The sequence below is a fragment of the Lissotriton vulgaris genome, chromosome 4_1, assembly GCF_964263255.1.
Source record: "Lissotriton vulgaris chromosome 4_1, aLisVul1.2, whole genome shotgun sequence".
NCBI lineage: Eukaryota > Metazoa > Chordata > Amphibia > Caudata > Salamandridae > Lissotriton > Lissotriton vulgaris.
In genome coordinates, this window is record NC_141691.1 from 2,014,306,003 (window position 1) to 2,014,325,686 (window position 19,684).

Genomic DNA, 19,684 nt, shown 5'->3' on the forward strand with positions numbered 1-19,684 from the left:
TACAATACAGCCCCGTTACTTGCTAGTTAAGTCTCCAACACCAGACAGGCCCAAGAGCCATCTGACAGCAAAGATTTAAGCGGGGCGGCTCCTCCTAAATGGTGGAGGAGGGACGCACCACCTGCTGTGAACGCAGCAGGCAAACACTAATAAATAAAATGGCATAATAATTGCATATTATTTATTTTCCACCACCTCACGCTGTGTACAGTGCAAGTGTGAGGCAGAGGGGCAGGGCTGAATGCTCCAATTGCAGGATTACTGCTGCCCATTTCAGAGGGATGTCGGGTTGGCTGTCTCGCTACCTACGGCCAGCCTGACATGCGCACTTCCCACATAGCATTCCCCGGACTGTGAAACAGCCAGGCGATTGCTGGCACAGGCCCCCAGCCTCAATATGAGTGCTAGGTTAGCCTGCCCTCCCTCCCCACCAATCCTGGTGCTGCTCTCATGGTGAGAGCAGCTCCCGTATTGGGCAGAAGTAGCACTCAACTATGCAGGAAGGGAAGTCCTTCCCTCTTTTGCTCATGGATGTCAAACCACCATCGCCTGGAGTGCTGCTCCTGGAAAGGGCATCACAGCGGTGAGTTGGGCACATGGCGCCCCCCCTATATTTTCGTATTGCCAGCTGCCACTGGATTTAAGAGAAACAAGCAAGGTTGAAAAACTTCAAGGTTGTTCAGAGCCAATCATTTGAAGGAATTGAACCCAGGCCTGATCCAGTTTTCCAACTGTGAAAATTTACCTTTTTAGGGGTACACTGGTGCAGGGTCACCCTGTTGTCCATGGGTTTAAACACCAACAAAATAGAGATCCGCACTTGAGTTGGAAATAAATAACAAGTTTATTAATCACTCATGAGTAGGACCACATACACACAGCACTTTCAAGTGGTGCCTGAAGTAGTACACAGGCTTCACAAACCAGTGCCCTTTTTATACAGGTTTTGTGCAGTGTAAGCATGTGAATAGAAATAGGAAGAACACGTTTTAGAAATAGTTATCAGCAAACAAGGGCAGATGAAAACTACATGGTCAGCAAAGTGTGAGTGGGAGCAGAAATGCTTATGGCAGCAGTAAATGATTAACAGGTGTACTGGCACCTACAAACTCTCAGCATGTACATTGCTTTTAGCTTTGTCAGGAAGTCAACTAAAATAGATAGCACAAGGAGAGTGAAAAGACGAAAGAATTATGAAGGAAACTTAAATGGACACCACAGCCAAAATGGCTGTCGCTTATGCCAAGTAAAATATTTCACGTTTTCTACACAACATTCAAGCTTTCATTAAGAGCTGAGACATGATCTTTTCCCATGTAGATCTTCTCCAATATCTCACAGTCGACACAAGATCATCACACTGTCTTCATTAGAAGCAGTCCTAACTGAGATGTCACACAAAACAGGCTTGTGCTGATTTGCAGTAAGTAATATTTGAAACATGGGTTTATGGTAAATAATGGCCTGCTCGTTTATGCTCTAGATTTCTAACAGAACTCTGCTTGCTTTATTTCTTTAAGGGGTGGCATGCGCGGTGCATATTTCGAATTTGTAAACATAGATGAAGATGTGATGGAATGCATGTACGTAAATGTCATTTTTGGGCATCCGCCAGTCTTGGGCATGATTTTGTTGGATTTGATGCTTCACCCACCGATGCCAGGAGACCCATCTCACGACACATTTGTGGCAGTAAGTAGCTACTTTCTCCAATATAGCGGGAGGTGGCTGGATGCAGGGAATGAGTTACAGTGCTCAGTGAGGAGCATGGAGTTGACATTCTGTAGGTTCTCATGGTACAGGTTAATTGAAGTTAATTGCTAGGTCTAGGAGAGGTCAGCTGAGATATTTTCAAGAGTAGTGACAATAAATGTCTATATATCTAAAAAGACGTGTCACTATGTCTATAAATTATTCAGAGTGATACTGACTCTAACCAAGTAAATGAAAACTCAATTTGTATGCAGTTTATTTTTCTTCTGATAAACAGGATATTATTATGCAGAGAATGGGTGCTGTACAATACGATGGAGGGGTGGTCTAAGTTTATCATATGCATTAATTAGTTGCTTTATATATGCACGAATGGCAAGATAAGTATCCAGGTAGTTGCAATATACAATAAGGAGTTGCCCCTGCTATGGGTGTAATATCTGCATAGGTTTCTGACCAGTGTGAGGCTTGTACTCAGCCCTTCTTCATCACCAAATACAAATTGACAAGTTATTTAACATAGCAATTTCAACCTTCCTCAATACGTTCTGTGCAGCAAACAGTCCCTTTGTTCTGATACCGAGAAAGACATGAAAAAATCTGCATTGTGAGCTGCTCCAATATTTCCTTCTCAGGTGTCAATGTAATAAATATGTTTATTTATTTATTATCAATTAGGTGATTTCAAGACGTTGGGCTTTTTGCCTTATTGCTGCTTTGTGGTGCCTGTAAATGTTTGTGTGTCAGATGATCTAGATTGAAGACTTTAGACATGATTGTCCCATGAAATAATTAGCCAGGCTGGCAGATAATTCCAACTTTTAGTGACTGCAGTAGAGTGAAAATCACTGATCATACTGATAAAACTTGTCATTTGGTCATCCTCTCACAGACAGCTGCTACTCACTGCTTTACTTTGGAGAGGCAAATGATACCTGCATAGTATGAAGAGTCACTTGGGACTGACTGAGCCCTAATTTCAATTTAACAAAGTAGTCAGGCTAAAGCCAGACTCAGAGACTGTAAGGATAAAGGATTGAAAGCATAATATATAACATTAAATTGCTGACTGTGTGAATTAATATTCTCCCAAGAGGATTAAGTGCTTCTGCAGAGTATAGAATCAAAAATTATTGGTAACGGGTGGAGGCGTCATTTGTGTTCCACTCTATAGGCGTACACCATGGCCGTTTAGGCAAGACTGTTCGTATTTGAGCAGGATCAAGACTTATTTTCATATCATCAGTCTCTGTCTAGAATGACACAATAGGCTAAAAACAACCAACTTGAATATGGCCATAGCGATTGCCAGTCACTAGGATTAATTCAAGCATTCCTCGTGTCACTTTTCTGTTTGTTGCAGAGATTAAAACCATGTACTGGTTGTAAATATAAAAGGAGTCTTTGCACTGTTAGCAGATGGTAGACTCAGGGCCTGATTCGCAAATTTGATGGGCTGCCGCTCTATGGCTGTGGTGGAAGACACAATGCCTCTGACAACACACTCGCAGCCACCCAGCACAGCCATAGTTTGCAAACCGTCAGGGGCATATTTGCAAGAAAGTGACACAGGGGCATGTGTACAATCCCTTATCGCCAAGGCAGCATTAAGCCACTTAACATGGCTTAATAAATGCCTTGTAAGTAAGGCACCCTTTCACGCTATGTTCAGCATGAACGGGAGTGCAGTGGGTGTTGCAGTAGGCATTCCACTGCATCACCCACTGTTTTTGATGCTGTCCCCTATGTACAAGGGTGGCGTACATAGGAGGCAGCGCCAAAATTAAGACCAGGAAAATCCGGGTCTTAAACAGGCGAAAAGAAGAAAAATGCGAAACGAAGATAAAGGCATTATTTCCAATCATTTTTGCTTTTTCCATGTGTGCTGCCTTGTGCAGCACACATGCAAAAAGCAAAATGCCATGGTTTGTTTATGTACAGGAAGGTGTTTCTTCCGGTACATAAACAAACCTTTTTAAAAAATGCCATTTTGTAACTTTCATGTGTGCTGCATGAAGCATCACCCATGAAAGGTACAAAATGGCATTTTAGGATAGTTTTTGTGCAGGAAGGGACACCTTCCTACATATAACCAATACGCCCCTGCACGCAGACACCCTTGCACTCTGGTGCAAGGATGCCTGCGTTGGCGCTAAGTTGTTAAACTTAGCGCCAACACAGGGGGAAACGCAAGGCTACACTACATTCTTGTAAATATGGTGCAGCCTTGCTTTTCCGAAGTGGCAGAGCATGTTGTTAAGCCAAGAGGGCTAACGACACGCTCTGCCACTTCATTGTATATATCCCCCTCAGTGCGGAAAACAAGCCATTTCGTTGCGCCGCACTGAATCACTTTCAAAACACAGGGATGAGACATATGTACAACAATATGTTGCATCTCTGTGCTTCCCTCTGTGCTGGCACCCAAACTGCTGCCATGCGCCGGCACAGGCATTCTTAGAACATGGTGCAAGGATGCCTGCATCGTGGGGAGATTGTTTTTGTTTAGGAAGAGTTCCCTTCCTGCACAAAAACATTCTGAAATGCTGTTTTTCATCTTCTAAGTGAACTGCATTAGCACACATAGAAGTTGAAAAATGTCAATGTTTCAATGATTGTTTATGTGCAGGAAGGGAACCCTTCCTATGTGTGCTGCAGAATGCAGCACGCACAGAAAGAGGAAAAGAAAACGAGGAGAAATTAATACATTTTTCCATGTAGCGACTCCTTACGCCTCCCCTGGGGAGTCGTAGCATTCACACCACATTTTCAGATTTACGATTCCTCGTAAATCTGGAAATGTGTCTGGTTCCATGGGTGTTGTATGGGAACACCCAAAGTAACACCCGTGGAATGCCCCTTTCACACAGAGCACGGTGGGCAAAGGGGTCATATTTAAAGTCATGCAGGGTGGCTATTTCTGTCCTTGTAAATATGGAGCAGTAAAATGTGCCACTGGCACAACACACAAAGTGACTCACCGGTGGTGGAAGGGGTTATTAAATCTGCTCCACAGTGTTTTTTGGTCAAAGTGAAAGCATTGCGAGCTGAATTGTCACTACAAGCTTCAAAGAGGTGGACATGAGAAGCTGCGATTACACACAAGTGAGCTGGCATTCCGTTGTGCCACTCTTCATGCCGTGGGTAGTGGGGAGAATATATTTCAATTTCAGCAAGTTTATGTATTGATGGGCGGATATCTTAATGAGTTCACTGTTTGACCATTTGTGATTTCAGGAGAAGAAGGCGGTGCTGCACAAGCTGGCCATGCAAGCGCGGCTGGCAGAGGAGATTTTAAACCAAGGTTCAGGCATCCACTGTAACCCCATCCAAGGTGCCATGCATGCTTTTCCCAGGATCGAGATCCCAGATAAAGCTGTGAAGATGGCACAGGTAATTTAATGCATGCTGGATAGACTGATCCTGTTCATTAAGGGCATTTGTCACATATGATATGCTGTGTATTACGATGCAAAGGCCATTGTAGAAATATTCTACATGCATGCATTGCATTGCGTCTTGCCAAGCTAACCTCCTGAGCATCTTGAAATGCATCCCAGAAGAGTGAATCCAGGAAATAGGATCTGTATTTTTACCTCTGAGTTAATAATTGTGGAAATGGATGAGCAGTGAGTCAGCAGACCTACACTAAGGGTAGTTATTAAGGGTAACATTCATGTTTAATTTAGTGTGAATTCCACAGGGTGCAGTTTAAGGTCCAGTGCTTTTTGATAAATAATTTACAGTTAAGATATTCTTAGGTAGAACTGCAACACATACATTGTACAAGGAACAATAAATGGGCTCAAAAGTATGGATAACACAAGAAATGTGTTTCCTGTGGGTATTATTCTATAACCCATTAGTAAATGGCATCACACTACTATATTGCTGATGATTCTTCTTGACAGGTTTAAAAATGACCTACAACATTGGAGAAAACTGCCTTTATTGAGCCAGGGCAGGGACACCCAATTGAATAGGAACATGTGTATGTGTATGCCTTTTGGGTCCCTGTTACTTATTTCACAAATGCTAATTTGACTCTTGGAGATCAGCTTTAGGATGAGGGTGCAGCCCAGATTTTGCTGTTGACCCTGAGTAATATTGTTTACAAAGGCAGTGTAGGAAACTAGGATCTGCTTCTTATGGTTACTTCACTTTTTGCTTGATGGTACACTATTTTTGACTAGTCTGACTGGCATCCTGCTAATCAGGTCCCCAGTCTATCTGCTTTCTCCTTTAAATTTTCACACATGTACCTTAGTACACTCCAGATTGGATACTGGGGTACCCTTATCACTCCCTAGTATATAGTACTCGTGTACCAAGGACATAGGTATCCCAGAGGTTTCGCATGGGCTGAAGCATGTTTTTTGCCACCCATGAGAGGCCTGGCAAAATGGAACTACAGGCCTGCTACTGCAACCTGTGTAAGCTGGTGCTTGCACCCCTAACTTTAGATATAGGTTCACTATATCTATAGGTCATTACACTTAAAACGAATAAGTCAACCCTATAGCAGGCCTTATCAATCCTGAAGGCAGGGTGCTGGGTTTTTAGTGAGAGGGTGCCACTGCATGAGCTGAGCCTCTCTGCAGCCTTCGGAGACCATTCTCCCAGGTTACCTGTGACTCAGCCGGACATATAGGTAGAGGTGCATTATGACCTCACGGTAAATGCTATCTCGAAAATGTATCACCGCACGAGAGAATCTCGCTATCCAGCCTTCTTTCACTTCAAAACAGGCGACTGAGCCGCCGGAGTACGCGCATGCGACTCCCCTTCAATCTGCCTTAAACCTTACCTGAACTTGCTGGCTAATAAGGCTCTACCTAACAGGCATGAATTAAATATCCTGATGATGATCCGCCTAATTTCTCAATGGATCGAAACGCTGTCAACACTTTAAAACACCTTATACGCCAAAATCTTTCGTTTATTACGTTGTAAAGGTGTTCCTTGCGATTTGTTTTCATGACACTGTGTATTGTCTCTGTGTAACAAACCAAAAAGCTTTGCCTGAGCCCCTTGTTCTTCGTTTCTCCCCTGTTGTGTATTCTACTGGCTAAGTAGGACACAGGCTTGAGTCCCATTTTATTTATTACTGTGTAACTAATGTCTAAATGTGCTTACAAGTAAATATCAGACCTCTGTCCGGCTGGACATGTCCACTTAATACAGCAACAATTGAGTCTATATTAATTACTTGGTTTCCTATTTTGTACCTTTCTAGGGGCCACTGTTGTTTAAAATAATTGATTCCCAAGGTCCCTGGTCTACTGTTCTTGGGTCCCATTGTTGTTTTAAAATATATCTTGTAAATGGCTGCATAGAAACATATCCTGTTTGGTATCAAACACCTTGCAATCATACCTCCACACTGGTAACCAGTGTGGAGGTATGATTCCACCCTTCTGAAGCGAGCTTCGTGTGGTCACTGGTCTATCCGGTGCCAGCCTTCTCGACCCAGTCAGCACAAATTGGATGCTGCCGACCAGAAACATCTTTCTACCCTCCTGCTGCCAAGCTCGAGCAGAGGAATACAGCACGATAGGCATCCTGTCACAGGGAGGTGTAACCTCTTCCCAGGCAGGATTTAGTGTATTGGGGCTGGTTGGTACACTCTGAGAGTGCCTGAAAGTCTGCACTGGGGGAACATTTGGTGTCCCTGTGCATAGTCCAGCTCAAACCAGTTGTGGGAGCTGTTGGCTCCTCCTCCGGCACAAAACCACCCCTCTGTCCTGACCCTCCCCTAGAAGGGTCCCCTGAATCTGTCAAACCCTCTTCCATGGGTACAAAGGGCTTACCTGGATGTAAGACTTTAGATTTTACGCGGACAAGATTCTACAAGAAGAAACCACTGAATTTCGACCGTCTGGACACTCTGGACTTCGCTGGACTTCGACTGGGCCCGACTTCGTCTGCCTCTCCATCCAAGCATTGTCTGGGCCCTTGCTCCATACAAGCTCTGTGCAGGACCTGTGGTGGATTGAGGACAACTGAAGAATCACCCTTGGAGTAAAGGAGTCACTCTTCTCCAACCGCAGGCATCTTAACACAACTGACTGGTCTGATTTCAGCAACTCAGGAGGTGGGTTTCCAAAGGTCCCTGAGGATGATCTGCCCTACAAGCAAGTTTGAGGCCAGTATCCCTTGTGAGGACTGCAAAACCCAAACACCTATGCACCTCATCAATTTGCAGTTGCATATACTTGTTGGCAATTCCTGAGCTTGTGCATTGGACTCCGTGTAGTCCTAGATCCTGAGCAGTATTTGCAATAAAGAACTCTGGCCTCCTTTCAGCAAGTGCTCCCTGGGCTGGTACTTTACAATCTGGCTCGAGGTCCCCTCGCGACTCCTGGCTATTCGGCCTTTGGGTCCTCCTGAGGGTGATCTTGATTTCTGTTGGGCTTGCCTGGTTGCTCCAGAGGTGCCCTGACTCCCCATTGCTTGCTGAGTCCTCTGGACCTTGCTGGTCCACACCGTAACCTGCTTGACCTTCCTGCGTGAGTTGCTCTTGCCAAGGTTTGTTGGTGCTCCAACCGAACACCGACCCCTCAGCACTCGACATCCTTCATGGGACAGCTATGATTTGGCTCCTGGTTGTCCTTGACATCTCCTGGTTCTCATGGCTGCAGAGTCAAGCACCCCTTCTTCGCACCTGAAGCACCCGACATCGGTGGGCATTCGTCTACCGAACCCCTGGTCACTCTGAAGTGACCCAGATGCTGTCCCCTCTGCTTTCAGGTTCCTTCCTTCTAGAATCCAGGCTTGTATTTCACCGGACCCTTTTAACCTTCACGGTAGCAGTACTTCTTTGCACCCCTCCATTGAGAATGATGGTGGTTTCTGACATCACTCCATACCTATGCACCCGGCTCCTTTGGGATAGGTAACTCGGGTAATATGGTATCCACGGGTGGGGTGGCTCTCCAACCTCTTAAGTTCCAAAGGGTTTCCTCGAAGTCCTCCAAGAAGGGTCCTTACACTTTAAAAGAGCAACCACGACTTACCCATAGAATTGTGCGGAGCCCGCGTCGTGTTCTCACACTGTACCCGTCCTCCGTGGGGTCCCTATCTACTCATCTTGGGTGGTTCCTTGGGGTCCCAGCGATTCTACGTGCTCCAGACCTTGTCTTGTCCTGAGTCGTGGTTGTTAAACCAATATTTTAGTATATGGTATGGTCTCCCCTTGGAGCTGGTGTGTATTGTGCTACTTACAATTGTTCTATTGATCTCGTATTGTGTGCTTTGTGTTCTATCCTCGTGTAGAGGATACTGGAGAGTGTTATATTAATAAATATATATTTTTATATAACTACTGTGTGGTTCTCCTTTCATTTAGTCAATATAGGAGGTGATATTCTGGTAAAACAAGCTGCTTTACGTTCCTTCAAGATTAAGCCTGAATGCTGCTCTCCACAACTACCACTAGGATAGCTTTCTAAAGGTTATCTTTGATCTCATACATCATAAGGGTTGTTTGGATTGGTGCAAGGTGCTTTAATTAGTCGACAGTATATACCAGGCCAACTTCTCACAGGTAGCATCTAATTTCTCAACTGATGGGGCTTCTACTGGGGAAACCAACTGATAGTGGTGAACGAGTGGGCACTGCCTGTGTTGTGGAACCCTCACTTCAGGTTAAGTGACGGGCTATGGCCGAGAGAAGATACCTTCCCTTTCTCTCCCCAGGAAAAGGCAGATGGGAGACTGCTGGAAAATACTAGACCAGTAAATCACGGGAAGCATCCAAAATGGTGGGCTGAAGGAATACCTAATAAGGGATTCCTCTGTGGGATGGTGAGAGGCTTGGCAAAGTGTTCAGACAAGGAGGATTTGCTAAATGGGATATGATTGGTATGACAAACTAGGCAATTTGTATACAACCAGTCAGATAGGTAATGATCCCCTCCTGTGTCGGGGATCTTTTCTGCAATTTCTGACTAAAGATAGCAGTGTGGCTCACATTCTGCTATAGATGAGAGTTTTCATTTGGGGAGCGGTATAGATTCCAATGTTAGGTCCCTGGACTGAAGCACCAGGTGGAGGCACAGTTCAAGAAGTTGATGAGACACATAAACCAGTCGTCCACACAGATTATGGTGACCGTGAGAACACATTTCTAATAATGCTGCAAGTCACAACAGGAACTTGGACCTTTAAATGTGTCAGTGCTGGAATGATGTTATGGGAGGTACACAAGAAAAGAAGTCAATACTGCACAGGCGATGTGATATGTTTTTTTTGATCTGATAGTGAGGCCTTACCTTGCATGTATATGTTTGTACAGTACCACGTCATGGATGTCATTATGGTGTCATGTGATTGATGGTGGATGGTAACCACATCGTGCAGCAATGGTATTGGACCTCTTTTATTTTAGAATTGGTTCTCCTGTGTCTTTATCACCATTCACGATTGTACTGTTTTTTTCACCTTCCTGCTCTCCCCTAGACTCAGGGCCTGGAGCCTGATGTGTTCTTCTGCAGGCAGCTACTTGACAAGACTGGAATCATCGTAGCGCCTGGAAGTGACTTTGGACAGGCTAAGGGGACGCACCACATCAGGTAGGAAAAAATTGCCTCTATGCCCTGTGAACCTTTCCTGCAATCCTGCTCATACTAACCAGAATCTATTTTTGTAATGAAAAAGATACTCACTCTGAAACAATCCCCTTTGGAGCAGCCAGCCCCCCACTCTCAGCAACACAAGCAGGGTGACTGGAATTATTTGGTAATGCAAGACCAAATCATGTGGCAGATGTTAGAATTGGGGGTCTCTAATTGGCAGAGGTAAGTACCTTTGACCAAGTAGGGACCCTTGCTTCTAGTCAGGGTGAAGGAATACACACTGTGGATAACCCCTGCTCACCCCCTAGGTAGCTTGGCACGAGCAGACAGGCTTATCCCCAAGGCAATGTGTATAATATATGCACTCAACACACACAATGGCCCCAAATCCACCACAAACTGAGACCACACAGGTGAATATATATATAAAAATATAACTTTATCTAGTTGCAGCAGTAAAAAATAAATAGTTACACGATGATTGCTCTTAATCAAAGGTTGCACGTACTCTTGGTGGTTGCACTTAGGTATTAGGAAGTTCTCTAGGAAAATGGTCTCTAGTCTCTCAAAATTATCATCAAGATAATACTACTGTGCTGTGGGCCCAAAATCAGCCCTTCACTATCTCTGCGCCAGCCCTGCGAGGGCGCCTCACCGTATCACTCCTGTTTTGGGCAGCCTCGGCGGGAGAGAAGCCTTCTACAAAGCCCCGGCCGGTCCCGGCAGCTCTCCGCCCGCTCTCGACAATCCAGCGAGCGGCGGGGAGCTGACCTGGCACTTCAATTCTGGGACGGCAAACACTCGTGTTGCTCGTGGCTCCCTCGGCGAAGACGGGTCACTCTTCCGCCTCGAGCGCGGCTCCGGTGTCTTCAGGCGAGGTTCTCGGGGCACAGTCCAATGAGGTCGTTGCTCTCCAGACGAGCCCCTACAGACACCCGGGAGTCAGCTTATGGCAGTGCGGCTCCCGGGACAAGCCCCCGATACTGCAGAAGTCGGCAACCAATCAGGACGCGGCCACGACGATGACGCGGCGGCGCTGGGCCAATCCCAGCGCGGCGTTCACTGAGGGGGCTCGTTTCCCTTGGCCACTGGGAGCGCAGCGGCTTCGATCTCCGCCGCCCCGGCTAGGATCGGCAAACTTCTTAGGGTGTTTCTGGCCCCGGGCAGCGGCGATGAAAGCAGCTGCAAGGGGTTTTAGGGCCACAGGTCGTGACTAGACCGCCCACAAGGCCACCAGTTCATGGAGGGTGATTCTTGACGCAGGGAGGCAACACGATCCTCCGGTCACCCTTGATTATGTGCCGATGAGCACATCGATCTTCTCCCACGGCCAGCAGTCAGAGACACGCGCTAAGGGCAAGGCACCACACGATCTTTGCAGCAGCTTGGAAATGCTTGGGAACCTTTTAATCCTGGGTTCCAGGACAGGAGACCATCTCTTCTCAGGCCCTTGGAGATTCAGTTAGAAGACACAGCACACAGCAAAGTCTTGGTAGGTCAAGCAGGCAGGGTCACAGCACACAGCAAAGTCCCTCTTCTCCTCAGCTGCAGTTGAACAGCGGGACAGGTCAGCCCTTAGAGTACACAGCAAGGCAATCTTCCTTCAGTTCTACAGCGGTCCTTCTTCCAGCAGAGGTTCCACTTGATTGTAGAATCTGATTTTCTGTTGTCAGGGGTCCTTCTCTTATACCCCTAAAAGTCTTTGAAGACTTTGTGCAAGTGGGCCCTGAGCCCGGTCTAAACCAGTTCTGGGTGTTGCTGAAGCACTTGGGCTTCCTGGCTTCTTCCTTCCTTTCAGTGTGAGGGGCAGAGGTGACAGCCGCCCAGCAGGAGGTGGAGCCAGCATTGTGGCAGGCAGGCACAGCCCTATTCACTCCCAGGTGCTATCTCCTCCCACCACTCTAGTTGCAGATGCAGTCATTCAACCACGGGCTGACTCAGACAACCTCCTGGGGGCTCCCCAGCCCCTGTCACCCTCAAACCAGACAGTTAATCCACAAGCAGGCCCAGGCATACAGAAAGGTTAGACAAGAGAACAGCCACTTTCTAAAAGTACTGTTCTCAAACACAGAATTTAAAAACAACCTTTCCTAAAAGATGTGTTATTAAATTCTGAGTTCAGGGATATCAATCACCTATGTCCCATCTTGTTCCTATGAGAAGATAGGCTGGTATCCATTAGGACCAGCCTCCCCCACGTTAGTCTATGGAGCAAGATAACCTTGTAGCAGGGAGCACACAAAATGGCTGCTGCTCACTACCAGAGCATGTTACCTTCACTAGTACATGCTCTACCTTTCCTATACACTGCACCCTGCCCAGGGGGGTACCTTGAGCCTTCCATAGGGGTGACTGATGTGCACAGAAAGGGAAGGGTCAGGCCCAGCCAGTGGGGACACTGGCCAGGTGGACATGGCAGTTCACTGACTGCACACAGGCACTGCGGTGGCAGGCCTGAGACACCATTTTAGGGCTACTCATGTGGGTGGCACAATCAGTGCTGCAGGACCACTAGTAGCATCTGTCATCACCAGCCCTGGTACATCTAGTACACTTTACTAGGGATTTTTCAGTGATACAAATATGCCAATCAGGTACATCCAATCAATATGACAATTTTCACAGGGAGCACTTACACTCTGGCACTGGACAGCAGTGGCAGAGTGTCCAAAGCATCTAAACCAGCAAAAACGAAATTCAGCACAGCCTCAAAAATACAGGAGGCAGAGGCAAAAAGATAGTGGAAAACCACACCAAGGGTGTTAGGTCTAACAGCAGACTTCACTGAATTCCGAGCAATAAAAAGGTCATTATGTAACATATTACACAATTAAATTGAGATACATTTTGTGGGCTATTGTGTGGCATTACAATGTACATATTGGGACACTTTAGCAGACATAGGTACTGGACAACTTTGACGCCAATTCTTTAGAAATTGTTGAAACTTCTTAAAAATTTAGCAAGTCCTTAAGAAACACTAAGGGGCATATTATCAAGGGGGTTTATCTCCGCTTTTTTGGCTTTAAAAGCCAAGAAAGCGGAGATAAAATTATCTCCCTATCACCTAGCTGTCGCTAACACCAGTTAGCGACAGCTAGTAGGAGATAGCGACCGTCTTGGGCCCCACTTTGCATGTCAGTGATATTTATCACTAATGACATGCAAAGTGGGCGTGCCAAGATGTTAGCGACTGAAAACAGTCGCTAACATCGCTATCTCCTATTACCAACTTTTGGAGATATTCGCGCTAAGCGCGAATATCTTCAAAAGCTAACACCTGCCCTGAGCAGTTCTTAGCCATGTTATCCAATGGGAGGTGGATAAGATGGCTAAGAGCATTAGCTCGTTAATGCATGAATATCGCTGACTTTTCAGCGATATTCATGCATTGCGTCAATTTTTATCGCATTTGCGATAAACCTTGGTAATACCAAGGTTTATTTGCGGTACAAATCGCCACAGCTCAGCGGTAAATTTTTGTCTCTAACCAAGCAATAGCGATAATTATCGCTATTGCTTGGTAATATGCCCCTTAATTAGCAAGTCCTTAAGAAAGCCAATTTAACAGTTCTGGGTTTAGGGGTTTTCTGAACCAGAGAAAGTCTAGATTCTGCTCTCAGACTGTGGTTTAGGGTAGTGGGGTCATTAGGCAGGAGGATGAGAGATCTGCCTTGCTGATAGGGTTTAAAGAGCCAGTGATAAGGTGCAAGTTGGTCAATCAAAGGAGGTGAACTGGGCTGTAATGAGAAAACTGATTGTATAAGTATCTAAACACTAGTTCCAGCAGGCAGGGGGAATGATAGACTTTAAATATAGAGTCTTGACCATTGGAAACCAGTAGAGAGTTTCCAATGCTTTCCTGAAAATTCAGAGCTGGCCTGGCTGTATGATTTAGTAGTTTCCAAGTATTAGTACTGTTTTAGGAGCCTAGAATAGAATACTTTGCAGTAACTCTTCACTATGACCCTTGTCAGATTCAGCTGGATTGTTTGTTGGAGCCAGAGGATTTCAGAAGCATAGACAAGTGTGGGCTATCCCTGCCCACTACAGTATTGATTTGTGGAACTCCCTTTTTTCAGTGAGGTGATAGAAAGGGACCAAGGCCTTTAATTAATCCAAAGGAACCGTTTCCTGGTTCTCCCCACCGCATGCTTTTGTTCATTCAAATAGAGAATAGTTTCTTTCACCAGTGGGATTTCTGGCCTAGGGGCCTAATGTACTATGTTGTCACCCAGTGCAAGGCAAGAACCAAAGTTGCTGTGCTGTGTTGTGTGAAAGGTGCAGAGGGACAGCAATGTATCTGCTAAGTTACAGAGGTGGTCCAATCATCCTCTGCACTGCTGCACTTCAGTCTGCCTTGTGACCTGCACACACCATCGCACCATTGTGGGGTTCCTTTCCTGCTATGTGCCTGAAACTTACATTATAAAAATATTCCTGTTTTATAGCACCAGAGTCCTGCCTTCTCTCTGCACCAAGAATGAGACTGTGAATCATAACATCCTCTGTCCCTCTTCCTAGGATAACACTCTTTGAGCCCCTGGAGAAGCTGAAGATGGTTCTGACCTCCATCAAGGACTTTCACAAGATGTTCCTGCAGGAGTATTCTTAAAAGCACAGTGCACAGGATGCCACTGCAGTCATGCCCCACTGGGCACCCAGATGTCCATCAATTCATTATCATAATCAAAATCAGAACTCTGAGTATTTCAAGCTCATGAACTGAACTTTAAATGCAGATTTTGGAGTCTTTGTGTTGGTCCAGATTGAAAATGGCAATACCAGAGGAAAAGCAGATATGTTTGAAATCAAAAGAAGACACAGAAGGATTGTAACACCCATGACACAGAAGACTAATAAAGCAAGGATCCCTACCTGTGCGATGTGTCGATCTGTGCTTCACATTTCTACTTCTTCCAACTCCCAATGACTCTCGAGTGGGGGTTCTGGTGAGGGACACTCGAGTGAGGGTTCTGGTGAGGAACTCTTGAGTGAGGGGTCTGGTAAGTGACTCTCGAGTGAGGGTTCTGGTGAGGGACTCTCGAGTGACAGTTCTGGTGAGAGGCACTCGAAAGAGTGAGGGTTCTGGTGAGGGGCTCTCAAGTGAGGGTTCTGGTGAGGGACTCTCGAGTGACAGTTCAGGTGAGAGGCACTCGAAAGAGTGAGGGTTCTGGTGAGGGACTCTCAAGTGAGGGATCTGGTGAGGTACTTCTGAGTGGGGGTTCTGGTGAGGGAGTCTCCAGTGAGGGTTCTGGTGAGGGACTCTTGGGGGAGGGTTCTGGTGAGGAACTCTCGAGTGAGTGTTCTGGTGAGGGACTCTCCAGTGAGCGTTCTGGTGAGGGACTCTCGAGTGAGGGTTCTGGTGAGAGACTCTCGAGTGAGGGTTCTGGTGAGAGACTCTCAAGTGAGGGTTCTGGTGAGAGACTCTTGAGTGAGTGTTCTGGTGAGAGACTCTCGAGTGAGGGTTCTGGTGAGAGACTCTCGAGTGAGGGTTCTGGTGAGGGACTCTCCAGTGAGGGTTCTGGTGAGGGACTCTTGGGGGAGGGTTCTGGTGAGAGACTCTCGAGTGAGGGTTCTGGTAAGGGACCCCATAATTGATTGGCTGCTGGTGCTTGTTTGTGGATTTGTTCAACTTCTTCTGGATTAAATAAAGAATTCCATGTACTGTGTTTGATTCTTTACCAAAAAGTGATGTGTAGATAATGAATTGTATTCATTCTAGTGGGGCTTGTTCATGTAGCACCGGGATCCTTTCACAGGTGTCTCCCGCCAGTCGATCCGGAGGTACCAGGAGCTCACAGAAACCTTCAGAGCACTCCCAGCCACCCTTGAGTCAATTTTCAACTAATAACTTCAATAAATGAGTGTTGCGTTTTCCTTTTAAAGTTAAGGATAAGCTGTGTTTATTTTACATTATTTTCAGGCTGCAGGTGTAGAGCTTGATAGCGAGCAGTGCTCCACTCAGATGTATGACTCATGTGAGTCACAGAGGTTCAGAACTGAGGCACTGGGGCATTTAACTCTCAAATAAAAGTAGTTCTCAACTCTGTATTGCAGCATGCGAACAAAATTATATTTCAGTATGCTTTTAAATGAGAGAAAATAAAACTGAGGAGTTCTCTCTTCACTTTTACAAATAGTAGGCATCTTGCTTCCAGTGGCTGGTAGACACAGTGCCATATTTATAACTAAACAATACAGTCATTTTCTTTTAAATGAGAGAAATACATTTTAAGTGAAGAAAATGTTTCTATTAAACATTGTCTGAATGCTTTTTTTTACTTTACAGTAAGCCAATTAAGTCCCAGCGTGTTATGAAGCATGTTTCTTTATTTCAAATTCCTCACATTTAAACAAATGACTGTATTTTTCTGATATAAATATGGCACTATGTCTACAGGCCACTGGGAGTAATATGGCTGCTGTCTGTAAAGACACTATTACATGGGAGAAAATTAAAATGATGAGTTTTATGTAGTGCATATAAACATAATGTTAACTAACCCTGGGCGTAGTTCGCGTAGTAGCGCTACGCGTAACTACGCAAAGTGCACTTCGTAGTACACAAGCTACACATAGCACTAGGCGAACTGCGTAGTGTGGGAGGGAAATGCTGTTCGCAATGATTGCACAGTGCTAGATTCCTGTTTGCACTATGCAATCATTGCAAACGGCATCTAGCACAGTGCCAGCGGTCGTTTCCTGCCGCTCGAGTAGATTTTTACTCGGGCTGCAGCTTTCTTAACGCGGACTAGTAGTTTCTCATCGTGAGTGGTCTCGAGCATACACGACCACTCGCAACGAGAAACCTGACCTCCCCGCGTTGAGAATCTAGCCGGGAGGTTTATTTTCCACGCTCGCGATTGGCAACTTGATGTTGCTGATCGCGAACAAGGAAAAAGTCTCGCCGGGATGTCATTTTGCTCGCTCATGGTCGCCAACTTGACGTTGAGGACCACAAGCGAGCAAAAAATGCCAACTATGCTACGCGTCTTTGCACTGTGCTACGTGCAATTCGCGTAGCGGGCAGTTGCGCAAACTAGGCAAATTACGCGAGCGTAGTGTAGTTTTCCGCCCAGGCCTAATGTTAACTATTCAGTTTAATTTTCTCCCATTTCAAAATGTCGCATTTACAAAAATCAAGCATCTTGCTCCCTGTGCCTGGTAGGCACACTTCTTTATTTACAGCTGAAAAATACAGCCATTTGTGTTTTAAATGGGAGAAATTTTAAATGCAGAAAAATGTTCCATCAAGTTGAGCAAAATGTTCCTTATTATGAGCATTTTTGCTGAAAATTTTTTTGCACTTTAAATTTCTCCAATTTGAAAAATAAAATGTTTGTACGTTTGTGTTGTACATGGAACTGTAGAATGTGTGATGTACAAATCACTAAGGACGCGCTCGTTTAACATGAAACCTAGGGGTTTCTTAACTCATTTATATGTGGTTTGGTTGTCTTGCTTCAATAAAACCAATCATATGTATCTTGAAATCATCATATGTTTTATTTCATTTTCACATGTTTTCTTTATCCACGTTATTTTTTGGAAATTCTTTTCCAAAATAAATCAATTCAAAGCATTACGTCATGCCCAATGCTTTTCGGGTTAAAAGAATAACTCTTCATCAGGGGCTGGATGTGTAACGCGTAATGTTCTCGGCGTCTCGTACACAGACTCGGTTCCGTGTACGAGACGTCAAGAACATTACGCGTTACACATCCAGCCCCTGATGAAGGGTTATTCTTTTAACCCGAAATGCATTGGGCATGACGTAATGCTTTGAATTGATTTATTTTTTAAAAGAATTTCCAAAAAATAACGTGGATAAAGAAAACATGTGAAAATGAAATAAAACATATGATGATTTCAAGATACATATGATTGGTTTTATTGAAGCAAGACAATCAAACCACATATAAATGAGTTAAGAAACCCCTAGGTTTCATGGTAAACAAGCGCGTCCTTAGTGATTTGTACATCACACATTCTTCAATTTCGTAAGGCACTGCTAGGCACAGTGTAACAAGGCCAGCGCCGTCGTCAACCTACCTTAAAAATAATTTCGAATTGAGTGAGTGCACGGAGATAACAGCCATTGTACATGTAACTGTGCCACATATGGTGAACCGTTTGCTCTGTAGCACAAGTACAAATGACACAGTGTGTGAAAGTGCCTCTTTTGCCTGGTCAGCCCCCTCCCACTCTTTTTTTTTTTTGTTTTTTTTTTTGGTAGACCTTTATTGCACATTATTCATATACACAGCGGTGTGCCTACAACTCACTGGCAGGGCCGGCCGCAATCAGTGTACCATACAATATAGACGAGCTTAGTAACTTACATCATCGGCACAAGTGCATGATCCGGAAAACTCAGCTCATGTAGGCACCACACATGATCTAAATGCAGTGTTCAAAGCACACCAGAAGATTTTGGCCGTATAGCCCTCATGTGATCTCGGTCTCATTTTCAAGTTTTGCAGAAACAAAGTCAAGCAACAGCTAACCCCAACTCCCCCCCAACCCTTCCAATCCTGGTCTTAGTGAGCAGTCCAAGTCCGATATGTACAGTGTCCAAAAGTCAGCCGGTCCGGTAGTCGGCAAGAAGAACGTTGATAGGGTAGGCAACCAGTAAAACAGTCTCTCCCACTGTACGCAAACCATAGCGAGGCACCGGCCACTCCAGCCTCCCATAGCACACGTAAAGACCTCAATGAGCACCACAGCGCAGACACTCTACACAGGACATTCGTCTCTCCCACACTCGGGTAGCACTCAAGCAGATTCCCGGTCTCCCCCTGACAAGTCAGCGGACGCACTCCTCTCGCTATCGGTATCAGCTAGGGACAGCATATAGAGCGTAAACGGAGCCTATACGTCTCGCGGGCGAGACTTCTCCGGCATTCCATGATAGTAACAATGCAGTTGGTCCCTGCAGTAAGCCATGTCATTCAGCCACAACTGCACATCAGGCGCCCTCCTCCCTCCCCATCCTATAGCAACTCTCCTCTTAGCCAATTGTAGCGCCAGCACCACAAGCCGTCGCGATTGCGCTGACACACCAGAAGCGATGCCCAAAAGACAGAGGCGCACATCCAGCTTAACTTCAGTCGATGTCATGACAGTCAGCCTCTCGGTCACCGCCCTCCAGAAGTCATACACACGTGAGCATCCCCAGGCCAGGTGCACAAAGTCAGCGTCATCAGCACCACACCTGACACACTGAGCAGTAGCCCGAAGACCATATCGAACCAGCTGAACCGGCGTGTAATACCACTGATGTAGAAACTTATAATGCAGAAGGCGGAAATTACCATTTATCACATACCCCCCGGTCATGGCACAACATTCATTCCATTCGTCATCACTCAGAGGTTCTGGAAGGCTCCGAT

At 45.6% G+C, this 19,684-nt stretch overlaps 1 protein-coding gene across 1 annotated transcript in view; it reads left to right on the forward strand.

Moving 5' to 3' along the window:
* LOC147724878 (alanine aminotransferase 2-like) overlaps positions 1-16,180 on the forward strand; it is a 164,825-nt gene extending 148,645 nt beyond the window's left edge. Inside the window, exons 8-12 of the mRNA XM_086966404.1 lie at positions 1,521-1,692; positions 4,951-5,106; positions 10,174-10,286; positions 14,814-15,262; positions 15,756-16,180. Coding sequence (XP_086822530.1) covers positions 1,521-1,692; positions 4,951-5,106; positions 10,174-10,286; positions 14,814-14,904 — 532 coding nt within the window. The 3' untranslated portion in view covers positions 14,905-15,262; positions 15,756-16,180. The remainder of the gene's footprint in view (positions 1-1,520; positions 1,693-4,950; positions 5,107-10,173; positions 10,287-14,813; positions 15,263-15,755) is intronic.
* The last annotated feature ends 3,504 nt before the right edge of the window (positions 16,181-19,684 follow it).